General features: G+C 33.6%; 1 protein-coding gene across 1 annotated transcript in view; it reads right to left on the bottom strand.

The window, feature by feature from the left end:
- LOC103206189 (pleckstrin homology domain interacting protein) overlaps window positions 1-17,120 on the bottom strand; it is a 203,020-nt gene that overhangs the window by 75,202 nt on the left and 110,698 nt on the right. Inside the window, exons 7-14 of the mRNA XM_007951632.1 lie at window positions 14,562-14,783; window positions 14,182-14,282; window positions 10,069-10,139; window positions 8,269-8,369; window positions 8,131-8,171; window positions 7,297-7,395; window positions 5,998-6,151; window positions 5,434-5,568 (exon numbers count right to left, since the gene is read on the bottom strand). Of these exons, the coding sequence (XP_007949823.1) occupies window positions 5,434-5,568; window positions 5,998-6,151; window positions 7,297-7,395; window positions 8,131-8,171; window positions 8,269-8,369; window positions 10,069-10,139; window positions 14,182-14,282; window positions 14,562-14,783 (924 nt within the window). The remainder of the gene's footprint in view (window positions 1-5,433; window positions 5,569-5,997; window positions 6,152-7,296; window positions 7,396-8,130; window positions 8,172-8,268; window positions 8,370-10,068; window positions 10,140-14,181; window positions 14,283-14,561; window positions 14,784-17,120) is intronic.

Genomic DNA, 17,120 nt, shown 5'->3' with positions numbered 1-17,120 from the left:
GGGTTTGAACCGCCAGCCTTCTGGTTAGCAGTCAAGTGCTTTTAGCCACTATGCTACCAGAGCTCCTAAGTATTTAATAGGAGTTTAGTATTTTTAAACTAGGGTCTAGAAAAACACACATCAAAACAAAGCTATTATTAAAATTTACCTCCTGCCATTGCCAAAGATAAAATGTGAGCTGGCTAAGATATATATGACTGGTTTGTAATATTCTTATATACACAACCTGCTTTGAATAAAACAGCCAAATACACTATAAGTTTGCCCTGAACACTCAAGTTATGTAAGGATGGTTCAGCTGAAACATGAATAAATAACTGAAAGAATGTAAGTTAAGAAGTGCTTAAGGACTAGAACTAGAAAAAAAAAACTGTCTTTTTGTGTTCATAATCTTCTCTACAATATTCTCTTTAACGTCTTTCCCTTGTTTGTTTTAAAAGAAAAAAACAAAACAAAAAAACACAAAAGGCTCAATTCTTATCTTCTTATATTATGCTTTTCAACAAATACTTTTAAGTGTTTATTTGAAAATTAATTTTAGTTAAAGATGCAAGAATGTGTATGTGGTGGGGAGAGTGCAAGGAATATGTATTGTGCATCTGACTGCTAACCAGAAGGCTGGTGGTTCAAACCCACCAGCCACTCCTGGGAAGGAAGACTGGGCAATCTCCGTCCATAGAGATACTGTCTTGGAAACCCAAGGAGGCACTGCTACATGTTGGACCCAATTCAATGACAGTGAGTTTTTTTTTTTTTTTTTTAATTCCATGACCTGCCTTATTTTACCAAACCAAAAAAACCAAATGCCATCCAGTTGATTCTGACTCATAGCAACTTTACAGGATGGAGTAGAACTGCCCCCACAGGCTTTCTTTATGTAAATCTTTATGAAGTAGAGTGCTTTGTGTTTCTCCTAAGGAGCAGCTGGTGAATTTGAACCATCAACCTTTCAGCTAACAGCCAAATGCTTAATTACTGTGTCACCAAAGCTTCTTGCTTTATGTTAGCCTCATTTTAAACAGCTCACTTGCCAAACTCAGTGCCTACACCCCAGCTGCTTTTATCATTCAGATTCTATAGGAGGAGGAAAGCTATCATTAAAAAGGAGGAAAACATCACTTTATCTGGACAATACCACAAACAAGTTGAGAATCTATTTGTTTGATTTTTTTTTTTAATGTTAGTAAATTAGAGGATTATTTAAACATAAAAATGAACTATCTCAACGTCCCATTGTAAACCTTTTAATCACAGGTGGTCCTAAAATAAAGTATAAGATATTTTAAAAAGTTTAAGTCATGGCTTGGTGGCATTGTGGTTACAGCATTCTGCTGCTAACAAAAAGGTTGGTGGTTTGAACCCATCAGCCTCTTTGTAGGAGAAAGATGAAGCAGTTTGCTTTCATAAAGATTTATCGCCTTGGCAAAAAAAAAAAAAGGTGGGGACCAGGTTTTCTGGTCCAATAGAGCCTGGTGAAACCACTGAGACTATGGCCCCTAGCTGCCCTTCAGGTCTGGAATTGAACCCACACCTGTGGTTTCCAGCCAAACAAAGTACAGGCATGTGAGTTAAACATTTACCTCAAGTAGACACACACCCTGGAGAGAACAATCATGGGAGAAGGAAGAGCTGCTTATGCACAGGGAGACAGCTCAGGGCGCAGAAGAGTATGGAGGGATGGACACTGGGAAGAGGTAACTATGGGGATGAAGTAGGAGGGGAGCTGTTGCATTGCAAATTTTGGTCAATGACATAAGACAAAGTATATGTGAACTGCTGTATGAAAAGTAAATTTACTCTGTAAATCTTCACCCAAATCAAAATAAAACTAAAAAAAAAAAAAAGATTTATCGCCTTGGACACCCAACGAGGCAGTTCTACTTTGTCCCATAGGGTCGTGATGAGTCAGAACTGAATCAGTGACAGTGGCTTTGGCTTTGGTTAAATCATGGCTTGACAAGGGAGAAAGAAGGGAGAGAAGGATATTTATCTGAATGTTGTAAATCAGTGTGTTATTAAAATATTAATGGTTTACAATATAATCTGAAATTAAAAATTTATTAAAATGTGATTACTATATATACTAAACATGGACATTTATAACTTCAATCTTTCATTTAAAGCGTTGTAATGACATGGGATGTTTGACAACTTTTAAAATTTCTAAAAACGGTTTTAATTTCTGTAAACAGGTAAGCAATTCATACTAAAATGATGACTAATACAAAATCACTTATTATTTCTTACATGATTCCCAGACAATTCAGGTAAATATTGAAGGACCAATATTAAAGGAGTATTTCCAAATTATACCTGGATAAAAAAATTTTGTGAAAATCTATATACAAAATTTTTATTCTTTTAAAAGTACACTACATTTTCTGGCCTTATGTGCAATGGTTAACTTATTTATTCATGTTATAAGCTTTAAATGTTGAATACACAGATAATATTACTTTATCCTAATAATACTTCATCAAAACTTTTACTACTTCTGATCTAAAAAAAGACAGTATTCCAACAGAATTATACATCCTCAAATCCTCCAAGACACAATGATGAGATCCTACATGAGCCTCAAAAAATATCTACTAAACTGAATTTGTGATTGCCTGTACAATTTAACATCCAGGATTGAATTTGTACTTGAGCAAGTTTTATGGTACATTTACAACTCAAAAACTATTGATTACCTACACAAAGCCAAACAGGTCTAACTGTACGCAAAGTTCAACATTCATGATAGTAGATAATGAGAACATAAGCTTCTACTCATCCCTCAAATTGTTTTTCTTTATTTTCTTAAATACCAGTGTTGGATGTTTAAACTTCAGTCTGCCATAGATAAACAAGCAATGAAATGAACAAAAGACCAAAGATCAAAAAGAAGAAGGGTACTTAGATAATTTATAAATTTGGAGACAGCAGGAAAAAAAAAAAATCAAGCTGAGTAACAGCATCTCAAAAGATCCACTCAGAGCTCAAACCATTATGAAAATATTTTCCCCTGGACATATCACTAACTGTACATAGTGGGAAATAAACTATGCAAAGATATTGATTAAATACTCAAAAAAAAAAAAGACTACATTTACCATTAATATTAGAAACTGACAGAAAACACAGTTTAAACACCAAATACCCTTATAATAGCTGTATGACCTAGGCAAAGCAGTTCATTTCTTCAATGTACAGTTTATTCATTCATAAAACCAGAGATTTAGAAGTTTTCCTCAGACCTATATGTGATAATATATGTGGAAGCATTTTGGAAGCCATTAAAAATCGTGCAAAAAAATTACAGGGAGTATTTTTCTTTAATATGTTGAAGAGAAACTGCTTTTCTGTTTTTTAAATGCAGAATATATGTTTTAATTCTTATTTTGTGCTTTTTCTCACAGTCTAAAAGTACTACAGATATCATCATATTCTAATTATTACATAAACTTGGTTCTTCTTCCAGTTAGAACTTTTTTCATTGGTTATCCATAGAAGGAACAGGAAAAATATCTTCATCTAAAACTCATTATTAATAAGTATTTTTTAAAGCAGTAATGTATTTAATCCCATAACTAATATCAAACAATATACAATATGGTGACTTCTATTCCTGATTACATTATTAATTTTTAACAGTTCAAGGCAAATCACTTAAATTTCTAGATGCTGCTCTTTTTTAAATCTGCTCAAAAGGTAGAACATTAATGTGAACAACTTACCTGCTGAGGAAAAATTCACCTTTATAATTAAAAGGTGAAAGTATTACAATTATGGCAGAAAACTTTCCCTCTACTCTACTAATACACCAATGTCCTCTGATAATATGAAATTACTAAATAAAATACATACAGGTTGTTACTGTCAGTTGTCATTCGTAGCATTAATGACAACATGAGAAAGGGCTAATTTCCTTATTCAACAGAGATGTCCCAAAAAAGAACAAATACCATCACAAGAATAGAAAAGGAGAAAACAAAATATTCTTTAGCAGAATATTTAAGGATGTACTTAAAAAAAAATCCCCTAAATACACACAATCACAAAGGAAATCCATCCATCACTAACAGCTGTCTCTCTAATAATTCCCATTGTTTTTCCAGAAACTGACAATCTGACTAACCTTATTTCTTACTTTATGTACACCAAGGCATATCTTTGACAATTATAGTTAGTTCCTTAACTAATATCTTTTTTTTTAATTTACAAACTGAAAGTAACTGTATTACGATGACTAAACAAGCGTAGTATCAGTTTCAGTAATTTTTTTCACAAATCATATTTCACGAATAACTGTATTGTGAAAAAAAAAGTATTTCTGCAAAATGACCCAGACCACACAACTATTAATTACATTGTTTTATGATTTACTGCCAACAGTTTTTGTCATCAATTTTTCTTATTAAATCTCATTATGTCCAACTAGTAGAATATAAGTTTTTCTTAGTTTAAAAGTATGCCTGATATACAGGAAATAGATTAAAAAGAACATGGTTATGAAAGTAGCACTATTTAAAGGATCTTTTATACTTCATACAGTAGCTAAAGAGAAATGAAAACACAGCACAGCGGTTCCATTAAATCATAAGTAAAATGTGGAGGCAAAAGAGCTTAAAACCAAATAAATATCATATCATATAACTTCATAAAAGACAAAAATCCCTGATTCTTTGGCTTTAATTTAAAAATGGGTGTATTTGAATCAAATCTCATTGCACTATAGGAGTGTTCATGAAATACAAGCAGGCCCTGGGTTATGAATATAGAACATTCAACTTAGGTACATCCCACAGTTACGAACCAACTGCCAGCCATAAGCTTATTATAATAAAAAGTTCAAGTTACATACAATGGTTCGTAATAACAAACAGCATTACTTTTTGATGTGCACCAAAACATTATTATTACTTCATTATGTTTTACTGTATGTGAAAGTGCTTCCTTTATGTTTCTATTCAAGAAAGGTACATTAAGACTAAATTTTGATTGACATTAGAACTATACCTACATGGTCTGACTTACATACAAATTCAACTTAAAGACAGACTCATGAACAGAACTCCTTCAGAATCTAGGGACTGACTATGTAACAGCATAATAAATATACAATTAATAATTCCTTCGTATGGTTTTCCACATATTTTTTTCTGATCTGTACTTATCATCATACTTGAAAATTTCTCCACTAAGTTTTACTGTTAAAGCTGTTTTTAAAAATAAAACAGTCATCACAATGTACAGGGATTATAATATGCATAAGTAATTTTCTTTCAATTTAGCATCTTAATAAAGGCATGGAATATGTATTTTGGTAGATCTGAAGTCAAAATAATGTATGAATCATTTCTTAAATGGATTTCCTTTGTGACATGTGAGTACTTGTTGAAGAAGTGTCTATGTCTTTGACAACTATAAAATGAAGAGACTCATAATTACCATGTTGAAGTAAGATCGTATTTTGACTCCTCTTGCCAGATCCCATACTATCACATTCCCATCATGACCAGCAGAAAAGAGAACTCTAGGATCAAATGGATGTGGTTCAAGAACAAACACTTCATCTTCATGACCCTGAAATATTTTTGAAGTTTCAAATGATTATAAATACATAAAAGGAAAGAAAGGCAAAACCAATATGGCAAATTAGTAAAGTTTGTAGAATGTTGAATTTTAAAAATTATTAAAGTAGCAAAACACTTCAAAGTTATGTATGTGTAAACAGTAATGAAACTGAGCTAGTACCACTGCCTAGGACTATGCTATCTATCAATTGGTGAAACATGAGAATATTATTGATAAGCTTGACAAGTCAAAAACCAGCAAGGATCTGCAATTTATTTCCAAGCTAAACCCATTTAACTGTATTTTTAGATTTTTACCCATCTCCCACAAAGCATGAAGGGAGAATTCTTAGCTACCATAACAGACTTCAATCCTCAATGAGAATATTACATTCAACAGCTTCAACTAAACAAAATAAAATATAGTCTTTTTTCTTACCATCAGGACATGAATTAGTTGACCAGTGTAAGAATTCCAAACCTTCAGGGTCATGTTATTAACTGCAGTTATAACTGTATTGTCATGTCGATCCCAAGCTACCATAGTTACTTTCATTTTTGTGATTTTATCTTCTATTCCTTGAAGATTTTGCCTAAAAGTGAGGAAGCAGTATTTTACACTGACATTACTGATTTAAAACATTGATATGACAAAAATCTAAACGCATTTTGTAATACTTTACATTTATATTCACTAGCATGAATAACTACCACTAAGTAGTAACTGAGAAAGGTTAAAATCAATGTAGAATGGTGGCAAAAGCCACTGCACTCAGACAGGAAAACCAGAATTCCAACTCCCCTAGGCTGTTAGTAACCGATGACTTTGCGTTAATATCACTAATTAAAACCTATACAGATTCAGAAATTCTGTGTTAGTTTCTACCCTTTATTGGTGCACTCATCTCTGTTAACTTCTGTTCTTCCATCTATCTGAGACTACTACATGCAAATGCAAGTAGAGAAAAATGATGAAACATTAAAACCAAAGCCACAACTGTAAAGCATAATGTATTGTCTTTTGACTGGAGAAAGCCACTAGACATATACCAACCTATCCTTCTATGATAGATGGAACATCAGATACTCTGATTTCTGAAGAAAATAGTAAACTTCATTCTTATACTATCATCATCCTCTTAATAAAATCAAACTGAAAAGAACATTAACGTAGCAGGTCTTGTTGTATATATGGCAAAAAATAATTTCATTTCAAAAATTTCCAATAGGGCTTCTAATTATTGCAAAAGTATAATCATTTAAAACTTGGATTATGGTATATGATTTTATATGCTAAATCATTCCAATCTGTAATACGAAAAACCAAAATACACACATTGCTGTCAAGTCGGATCTGACTCATAGCAACCCCTCCTTGGGTTTCCAAGAGCTTGTCAATACGGAAGTAGACTGCCCAACCTTCCTTCCGAGGAGAGGCTGGTGGGTTTGAACCACCAGCCTTCTGGTTAGCAGTCAAATGCCTTACGCAATATAGCATACCTTAAATAATCTACACCTATGTACTACTCAGGAGCTCTGGTGGTGTAGTGCCTAAGGCATCTGACTGCTAACCAAAAGGCTGGTGGTTCAGCCCAGCAGCCCTCCCCGGAAGGAAAGTTGGGCAATCTACTTCTGTAGTGGTATCACCTTGGAAACCCAAGGAGGGGTCGCTATGAGGCAGACCTGACTCGATGGCAGCAGGTAGGTAGGTATATACTACTCAAATTTGATCTCTTACCCTGCTGGACGAGTAGTCATATCCAACAAAATGCTCTTCCATTCTCTTCGTTTAAATTGCCAAATACGAGCTGTCCCATCACGACTACCACTTACAAATCTGTATGAAGAGGAGCCCCCAGCCAGGGGGTAAAGAAATCACAAAGGCTTTATACCAAAAAGCATTTTCCCTAGAGTTCTATTTTTAAAATACTTTAAAAAAGACAGCATTCATCTTTACATACACAACAATGTAACACAATAGAGATTTATAGATATTCTCTGCAAATCTCAGAATTTCTGACATTTTATAGGCTTTAAACATTTTATATTCAAACTTTCTAATGTTTATGGCTAGGTCTCAAAAGTAATAGAAGAGATTCAAGGACACTATTTACTACCCTAAAAGTAAGAATTGGTATTATCCATTGCAAAAATATTGGTTTTCTTTTCAATATTAAAGAACTTAATTTGTTCTAATCCAGATGTTTAGAAATAGTTTTATTTCTCTTTTTAAAAACATGGGAAAATTTACACAGTATCGCATATGTTTGTCATCAACCAACAGTTCTGCCTCTAATATTATACTGTGATACACTTCCAATTTCCATCAAACACTCCTCTACACTTTGGTAAGTATAGGAAATACAAGCTCACAATGAGTCAGAATGAACTGCACAGCAACAAGTTTCTTTTGTTTTCTTTTTTGGTTTTATACTGTTCAGTGTAACAGTCAAGTTCTTTATTTTATGTGGTTATTTCTATAAGTACTAAAACTGATCACTACTAGAATCATTTATTTCATAATTTTAAAATTGGAATTAAATTTGACAAACACAAATAATTTTTTTTTTACCTGTTACTAGTGTTGGAAAACTGGATACTGTCAACTTTGTCCTATAGACAAACAGATAAAACAGAATAGGGGATACTGAATATACACTTTCAGACTTATATAAATTGTACTCATTTAATTCTATCCAACAATACTTACAGTATGAAACTCCAATTCTGATATTTTCTCTGGCTGACCTGATCCAAAAAAATAAACTCTAATAATATGATCTGTGCTTCCTGTGGCCAGAAACATTCCACCTGTGAGGAATAATAGGAAACACTTACGAGTAAAAATCGATTTCATAATCGAAGAAAATTACAACATAAAATGCAAACAACATTATCACATTAAATACTGAAGAATTAATACTGTACTATAAAATCACACTTTTCCTAAATAAACAATTCAACCTGAATTTAAGAAAGATGCTTGCTAATTATTGAATTTGTGAATGTTTATAGATGTAAAACTTTGCTCTAAAAAGAAATTCACTAAGTGATTATACAATTTTACCATGCTGAAATTATCAAACATACTACAAAAATATTATTTCACCTTGCTATGTTCCCTCTTTTGCCTCATTTCCCACTTGTCAAAATTCTATCAAGGTCCAATTCCCTTAGTATATTTTCATTACTAACTTTCCAATCTATAGGAGGGTCCTCTCCTCTGAACTCTCTTAGGACACTGTCTTATACACATAAAATTCTATCTTGTATTCCAATTATCTGTATATGCAATTTACTTCCTCTGAAGAGCAATACTCTACCACAGTGTTGAAAACAGTGCTTGTATGTAACTGAATATTCAAGTATTTTTGTTAAATGACCTCCCTTTTGAATGCTTTTAAAAAATCAGATTATCTTTGAAAGAAGAGCATAAATTCAGAGTACTCTGATTGCATAAACAGTCAATGCCTATATTCATGTTATTACTATAAGAAAAACTGTCCTCATGTCAGTAGTACTGGGAATCTAGAAGTCAGAAACTGAAGATGCTTGATATTAATATGGAGAAAATACTGTCCTTCATCAATCTGCATTCATTCATCCCAGAACATACTGCTATATGCACAGTTATAAAATGAACAGAAAAAGTGTAAGTGGAAAGAAAGACAAAAGAGGTTACTAGAAACAAGTACTGAATCTATTTCTCATGTTTCATTTTACTTTATCAATTCACTTCAAATTTCCAGATAACTGGTTTAGAAAAACAATTAAGATAAACCAAAAGACCCTAAATATCCATAAAAAATTCTGCTCCACAAACTACACAACACAATTGAAATATCACCATTACCATATAGCTACTTTAAATATATATACATACACATATATACAAACAATTTGGAGCAAAGTAACTAAAAGGCACAAATATCAATTAAATCTACTTTACTTAGCTATGGGATACCTCCAGAATCCATGGAAATACAGCTAGATTTAAAATATAACTCTAAGGTCCTGGATGGGGCAGATGGCCAGTGCTTAACTGGTTCCATAAAGGTTGCCAGTTTGAACCCACCCAGTGGTACTGCAGAAGATCTGTTCTAGTAACTGGCTTCCGTAAAGATTACAGCTAACTCAACTCCACAGTGAATGGAGTCTCTCCAAATGAACACATGTCCAAAACAAATGACTCAATAAAACGTATTTCTTTCAGTAAGCCAACTATTTAGGGATTTATTCTTCTCTTTAACAGGGTCAGTCTCAAAACTACTGTGTTCTCTCCTCTAAAGCACTAGTCTCACTAAAGAAAAATGCTAGTTGTATGATGATAAGCAAAACTCTGGAAAATTTCAAGTATTTCTAATTTAATTTATGATTACTCTGGTTTGCCATTAACCCCTGGAATACGTATGAAAATACGGAGTAAGTCTCTTTCCAAATATCATGTATTCTACTAGAAGCTTTCTAATAAAAAATTCTAAGTAAAAAAAATTAGGGAAGAATACTTTACCAGCACTAAAAGAAGAACAGATCATTTGAACTCCAGGTCGAGGGCGCTCTGTAAATTTTGCAGGTCTTGGACTACAATACAAAGAAATCAACAAAAATATTTTAAATGAGCCAATAATGTCAGAAATAAACTGCTTCAAAAAATTATCACAGAAAGACAAATTTAAGTAAGTAGCAACAGATGGTTCCCTTTCTAAAAACAAGTTAGAAATCACATGTGTCATGATCAGCAGATCTTGTGGAAATTCTAGATGTAGATTTTGTAGGAACTCCTGGTTATACAACAATCCACATGGAACAATCCCAAAGTCACTGTCACACCAAGTTATCCCAGTCAAAACCTGAAAACCATCTGACTCTTATGTCAATGTTCACCAAAGTAGTGATATACAGAAAACAGGTAACATTCGACTGTATTTAATTATTTCTGTAATAGTAATACAGATTTTATATCTTATATTAATATTACTGACATTAAATGTTTAATGCTACAATGAGTCATATTAATTAAAGTATATTACAATGTAGAGTTTAGTTATTAGCTCTAATACATAAGCTCTACTTAATGAACATTTTGACCCAGTTTGTCTCAGATTATTAGGGCAGAAAAATACAAAAGTAATTAGAACCTTAAGCCCCAATGCACTGTACAACTTTCACAATTCAAGCAATCAAATACAGAGCTGGCAATTTTTTTGTCTTGTGATTAGAGAAAAAAATATATTGATAAAATATTTCTGACCTCTCAATTACGTATTCTTAAAAAGAAGTTTTAACTAAGTTGTCCTTCGGATATAGAGCACAATACTAAGACTTTATTAAATTTTTTTTAAGTTAAATTTGCATTTTTTTTAACCCAGTCTCCTCCCCTCCCTACCCTGCAACACTCCCCCTGTGCCCCTCATAATATGCATAACTGTTTGTCCTGCATTTCCTCAATTTGAATGTTGGTCCTTTGGTGTCCCATGGTTTATTGCTTTAGGGGATGTATTACCACTGAGCATGTAATTTTTTAAAAATGGACACTCATAACAAATTTTTCTTAATCTCCACAGGCTCTCATATAGCTGAGCATAACAGACATTTTAGAGAAAAAGAAATTTATTAAAATACTTGTAAAATCTAAAATTCATTCATAGCAAAATTAAAGTACTTGTAATTTAAGTAAATTTATCAGAAATTATAAAGGCAACTAAATTCACTACTTTCATTAACATCTTATGGAACAAAGCTGTTTATTTTTGTTTATTTTTGGCAAATTGCTCTTAAGTGCCAGCTAACTACCAAAATGTGCAAATAACACTTCTATATTTTTTAAAAAGAAAGGCAAATAAATAAGCAGGAATGAAGAATGTCTTTTTATATGAAAATCTGAGGAAATTTCAGACAGGGCCTTAGACTAAGATGACTCTCTGGGTTCAAATCCTGACTCTGTTACTTAATCAGACGTGTGACCTTAGTGAAGTTAGCATTTCTGAACCTAAGGACATAGTGGCTGCAACGATGGGCTCAGGTACAGTAGGGATCATGATGCAAGCACAGGACTGGGCAGTGTTTCATTCTGTTGTACATAAGGTCGCTGTGAGTTGGAGATGACTCAACTACACCTAACAATAACAACAACAAGGTCTCTTAATTTGTAAACTAGCAATAACAACAAAACCTATCTCAGAGATGCTGGGAAAATCAAGTGAGTCTAATCTATGTAAAGTGCTTGCACACAAAAAATATTAGCATTTTTAGTATTTTAATTACATTCAACCAGTTCTAAATTGGGAGCTCTGGTAGCACAGAGCCTAAGGCACTTGACTGCTAACCAGAAGGCCGGGGATCCAAACCCACCAGCCACTCCTCAGAAAGAAGGTTGGGCAATCTACTTCTGTAGAGATACCGCCTCAGAAACCCAAGGAGGGGTTGCTAAGAGTCGTAAATAACTCGACAGCAGTTAAGTTTGCTTATTTTTGTTTTTGAGGATTAAATGTATGTGCTTTCTTCAAAGCAGTATGTTTCTGATCACATTTTTTTTCCCAAAGTAGACCTTGTTTTATTATCTTAATTTGCGATGACCTCCTAATTCCTTGCCATAAGAAATATTCTTAAGGAATGTTCATACACACGAAGTTTAACATGTCTTACATTAGAAGTAATTATTTAAACTGTTTTAAAATAACCAAGCTGTAAATTATGTTAAGAAATAAATCATTTTGGGTTAATTTATAAGCAGAACTCAGTGGTAGCTATTAAAATACATGTTTTAGTCTGAATGAGAAACTTTTTCTCCTTCACAGTCTATCTATGGGGCAAATATAGCACTGCCTCTTCTCAGTACATTCAACAGAAGGGGAGGTACAGAAGAAAGGAGTCCCTGGATAGAGCAATCAAGTTAAGCACGTAACTAACCAAAAGATTGGTAGTTTGAACCCACTCAGAGGTGCCTTGCAAGAAAGGCTTGGGGATTCGCTTCCAAAAGGTCACTGTTACAACAACCCAGTGGAGTACAATTCTACTCTATACACAAAGGGGTTGCCATGAGTCTGATTCAATTCAATGGCAACATTTTTGTTTGTTTGTTTATGGTGTAGAAAGCATGGGAGGACTGAAAGGCAATGGATGAAAATTCTAATCCTAGCCTTGTCATATTTTTATCCACAGGCAAGTCATTTACTCATTCTTGGCTTCAATGTCATTAATCTTAAGATAATGTCTTGCCAACTTGTTTTGATAACCAAGTATGGCTATATTTTCTTATATAAATGTTGTATGATTAGTGTTAAAGCAAAAATGCATAACCTACTATGGTAGAGAAGGCTAGGGAGAGAGCACATTTATTTATGTTAATGTAGTTCAGTGAAACTTTTATTTCTGTTTTATTAAGTTTCTCTAAGTCTACAATAAAATCTAAAATTTGTAGATTTATAACATAAATAATTCAAATTATTGTAAAAAACAGTTAGGAATTCTAAGGCATGTTCTCAGAGTTAGGAGGAGTTACTGACATGAAGCTATGCAGCATACAGAAAGGAGCGGTTATAGGACAAGAATATTTTGAGAAAGAGCTACAGCTAGAAAAAAAAAGAAAAAAAAATGCTAACATAAGAGATCTTTGTTTTAAGCAAGAAAGAAAAAACAAAAGGCATAAAAATGAAAGGGGTCCATAAAAACAACTAGTGTCTATTCACCCTGAACAACAAAGGAATAAGGAGCGTCTGGAGTAAGTGGAAGAAATGAAATGTGTGGCGAACTGCCTCCATGAACAACAGCCTCGATGACATCACAAGAACTGGATGGTGGCCAAGCTACCATTACTGAACATTTTGATCAAAGATTCTATTAAAGAACTGAGATCACAGAAAATGCACAGCAGAGCTTCAGATTCTCATGGAATCTAGACTTTCAGGAGCCATGAAGGCTGGATGAGCCTCTGAAAGTACTGCTGTGAGTTAATCTTTAAACTTTCAACCAAAAATAACCCTGAGGTTATCTTAAAACCAAAGAATAGTTTTTATTGACTAGTAAAGAATGTGGGAGCTCTGGTAGCATAGGGCCTAAGGCACTTGACTTCTATCCAGAAGGCTGGCTGTTCAAACCCACCAACCAGTCCTCAGAATAAAGGTTGGGCAATCTACTTCCATAGTGATACCACTTCAGAAACCCAAAGAGGGGTCGCTATGAGTCGGGTCCGACTCAACGGCACATAACAACAACAACAGTAAAGAATGTATGCCTTGAACACTATGCTACATGGGATCAAACTGACAACAGCAATTTGAAAGAGTAGACAGGAAACTTAGGGAGCAGTTGAATTTATACTAATGGGGGAGGTACAGTTAGTTCAGAAAAGGAGGTGAGAATGACTGCACAACTTGAAAGAATTTAATCAATGTCACTGAATTGTACATGTAGAAACTGTTAAATTAGTGTATGTTGTACTATGTATATTTTCAACAAGAAAATAAGTATTAAAAAATAAAAAAGGTCGATCAATATTCAATGAAGAATGGAAAAGATGTGTTATTTAATCAAGAAAAAAGAAATTTATTCCTTATTGTCAACTACTTTCACAATCTCAATCATTAAATTAATCATTTATTTATGAAACAAAGTAATAACTGACTTTATTTTAAGGGTTCCAGCATCCCAAAGCCAAAAGCAAATAGTGCCATCTGCCCCAGTAGAAGATAGATATCTCTTTGAGCCACTGCACAATGGTGAGAACTGAAAAACAATCAAAGGGAAAAATTTTTATAACAGTGACACAGTCCAAATAATAAATCCACTTTTTACTTTATAAATAGCAAATAACAGTAACACAAAAAATAACTACAAATTGACTAAAGTCATGACTATTCTGTTATTTAAAGTTCACATTATTTATAAAGAAAATAGGAATACTTCTTTCTTTTTAGTTGGACTTATACACTGTGATTAGAAAAGTAAACTAAAAATTACTTTAAATTATAACCAAAAAGGAGTTTGCAGGGATTTAACAATTACCTGTAGTGACGTTATAGATGCACTGTGGCCCTGAAGAACAGCCAAAGGTGCACACGTTCGAAGACACCAGACTCGGATCATTTTATCACAACTTCCAGCTGCTATCATGGTATTCTCATAATTTACAGCCATGTCTGATATTTCAGCAGCATGTCCTCTTAAAGTAGCTAGCAGCCTCCCATCATCTGTTGCCCAGATTTTCACAAGACAATCATCAGAACCCTTAAAATAAAAATGGGTATTAATAGAATTAGCTCTAAAAATTTTAATTGAAATTCTTAACACGTGAAAAAAAAGTATCTGTTATGTCCACTTTCCAACAATTATATTTTTAAGTAATGGAAGTGTTGAATATGAGTTAGCCATTTTTCTCTACACAAGGATCTTTTATTTTATTAACTTATTCATTCATAAAGAACATCTGTGAACTCATCATGCAAGAGAAGTAGGATGCTACCAGTAGCTAAAATTTACTTATGGTCTCATACCCATCCATAAAAAAGTAACCACTGTCTGGAATCTGGGAAGGTCTGCTGGCGTTGTGGTTAAAGTATTTGGCTAATAACCAAGAGACCAGCAGTTCGAACCCACCAGCTGCTCCCCACTCTGTAGGAGAAAAATGAGGCAATTTGCTTCCATGAAGATTCACAGCCTTGAAAACCCTAAGGGGGAGTACTACTCTGTCCTACAGGGTCAGTATATATCGGGACGAACTTGATGGCAATAGATTTTATGTAGAATCTCGTGACAGAATTTCTATTTATAAAGCAACAAAATTATAACTGCAAAACAAATGCAGTGTATAATGGTGACCAATTCCATCCATGTTATTTTGTTATACAAAACTGAAATTAGCTAATTTTGGGCTTTTGCTCTCATGAAGGTAAAGTAGAACATGTTACAAACTTCTCAACCACTGATCTTCAGTTACATATATTACATATAACATCACCCAAAACCAATCATCAGAAAAGAATTAATCTTATCTGTATGAAAGAAAAAAAATAAATAAATATTTGCTCTAGCAGTGTAAGTTCAGAAGAAATTGTAAATGATCCACAATGTCCTATGAATAGCTATATTTAGAAATAAACATTCTAATTCATATACTCAAAGTTAAATATTGCAACTTTCAGGCTTTTTTATATTTTACATATACAAAAAAAAGTAGAGAACAGTGTCATTGGTTCCCATATAATCATCCCCCAGATTAAAAAATTATCAATATTTCTGAGATACTTTTTAGTCTTTAACATAAAGTGAAATAGTAAACATAAACACCTGCAAAATTATTGAATGTTTTGCAGAATGTAGTTTACTAAGATGTCATGTTAGAATTCAAATCTAACTCGTTAAAAAAAAAAAAATTTATATCATTAGAAAGAAGCATTCATGAACCTAACCTAAATTTTTGCTTCACATCAGTAATCCAGATATGACATACACATGATTGCAAATACAGTATTAACAGTCAATGTTAAATGCTTTGTTCTACATCCCACTTTCGTGAGTAGCGACCAGGATCTTCAGAGCTTGCAAACTGCCATCTAAGATGCAATAATTGGTCTCTTCTCATTGGGAGCAAATAAAAGGAAAGAAAATCAAAGACCCATGGAAACAATTAGTCCAAAGGACTAGGGGACCATGGAACCTCAGCCAACATGACCCTGAGACCAGAAGAACTAGATGGTGCTCAGGTACTACTGCCAACCACTCAGAAAGGGATCGAATTTGGAGATCCTACATAGAATGGGAGAAAAATGTAGAACAAAACTAAAAATGATAAAAAAGACCAGCTTACCGGTCTGATAAGGAGCTCTGGTGGTATCCTGGATGTCCTGTGTCCTGCTAACCAGATCAGCAGTTCAAACTCACCAGCTGCTCCACGGGAGGGAGACAAGGCAATCTACTTCTATAAAGATTTAAAGCCTTGGAAACCCAATGGAGATCTCTATGACTAGGAATCAACTCGATGGGTTTGTTTTTTGTTTGTTTGCTACGTGTGACAGAGACTGTAAAACTCCCAAGAGTAACTGAACTGACTTCCATGGCTTAACTTCCAGCCAAACAACAGAAAGATCTATGAGGTGAACATTTACACCAGGTAGGTACACTCCTTAGATCAACCATGGGAGATTAGAAGGGCAGCATTTACACATGGAGAAAGCTGAATGGGTAGAAATGCACAGGAAAGAAGGACAGGGAAAACATAATCATAGGGAGGAAGTGGGAAGAGAGCTATTACATTGTGGGGACTGCAATCAAAGTTACAAAACAAAATAAGCAGGAACTGTTGAATGAAAATGAATTTGCTCTGTAAACTTTTACCAAATCCCAATAAAAAATAAATACTTATTCTTCATAAAACTCTCTTTTTTTTTTTTTAACATGGTACTGTGTTGTTTTCTTTATTACACTCCAGCATTGAAGAATTTGAAAGAAAAACACTTAAAACTATTGGATGGATTTAGCAATTGCTTTAGGTGATGCTGAGACTCACAGTGGTGGTAGCAATGTATAGAATGGAATTAAAACGTTTGGAACTATTTTATAATGATA

This window comes from Orycteropus afer, unplaced genomic scaffold (genome assembly GCF_000298275.1).
Source record: "Orycteropus afer afer isolate SDZICR_OR568_19922 unplaced genomic scaffold, OryAfe1.0 scaffold00011, whole genome shotgun sequence".
Classification (NCBI taxonomy): Eukaryota; Metazoa; Chordata; class Mammalia; order Tubulidentata; family Orycteropodidae; genus Orycteropus; species Orycteropus afer.
This window is presented reverse-complemented; position numbering and strand designations above follow the sequence as displayed.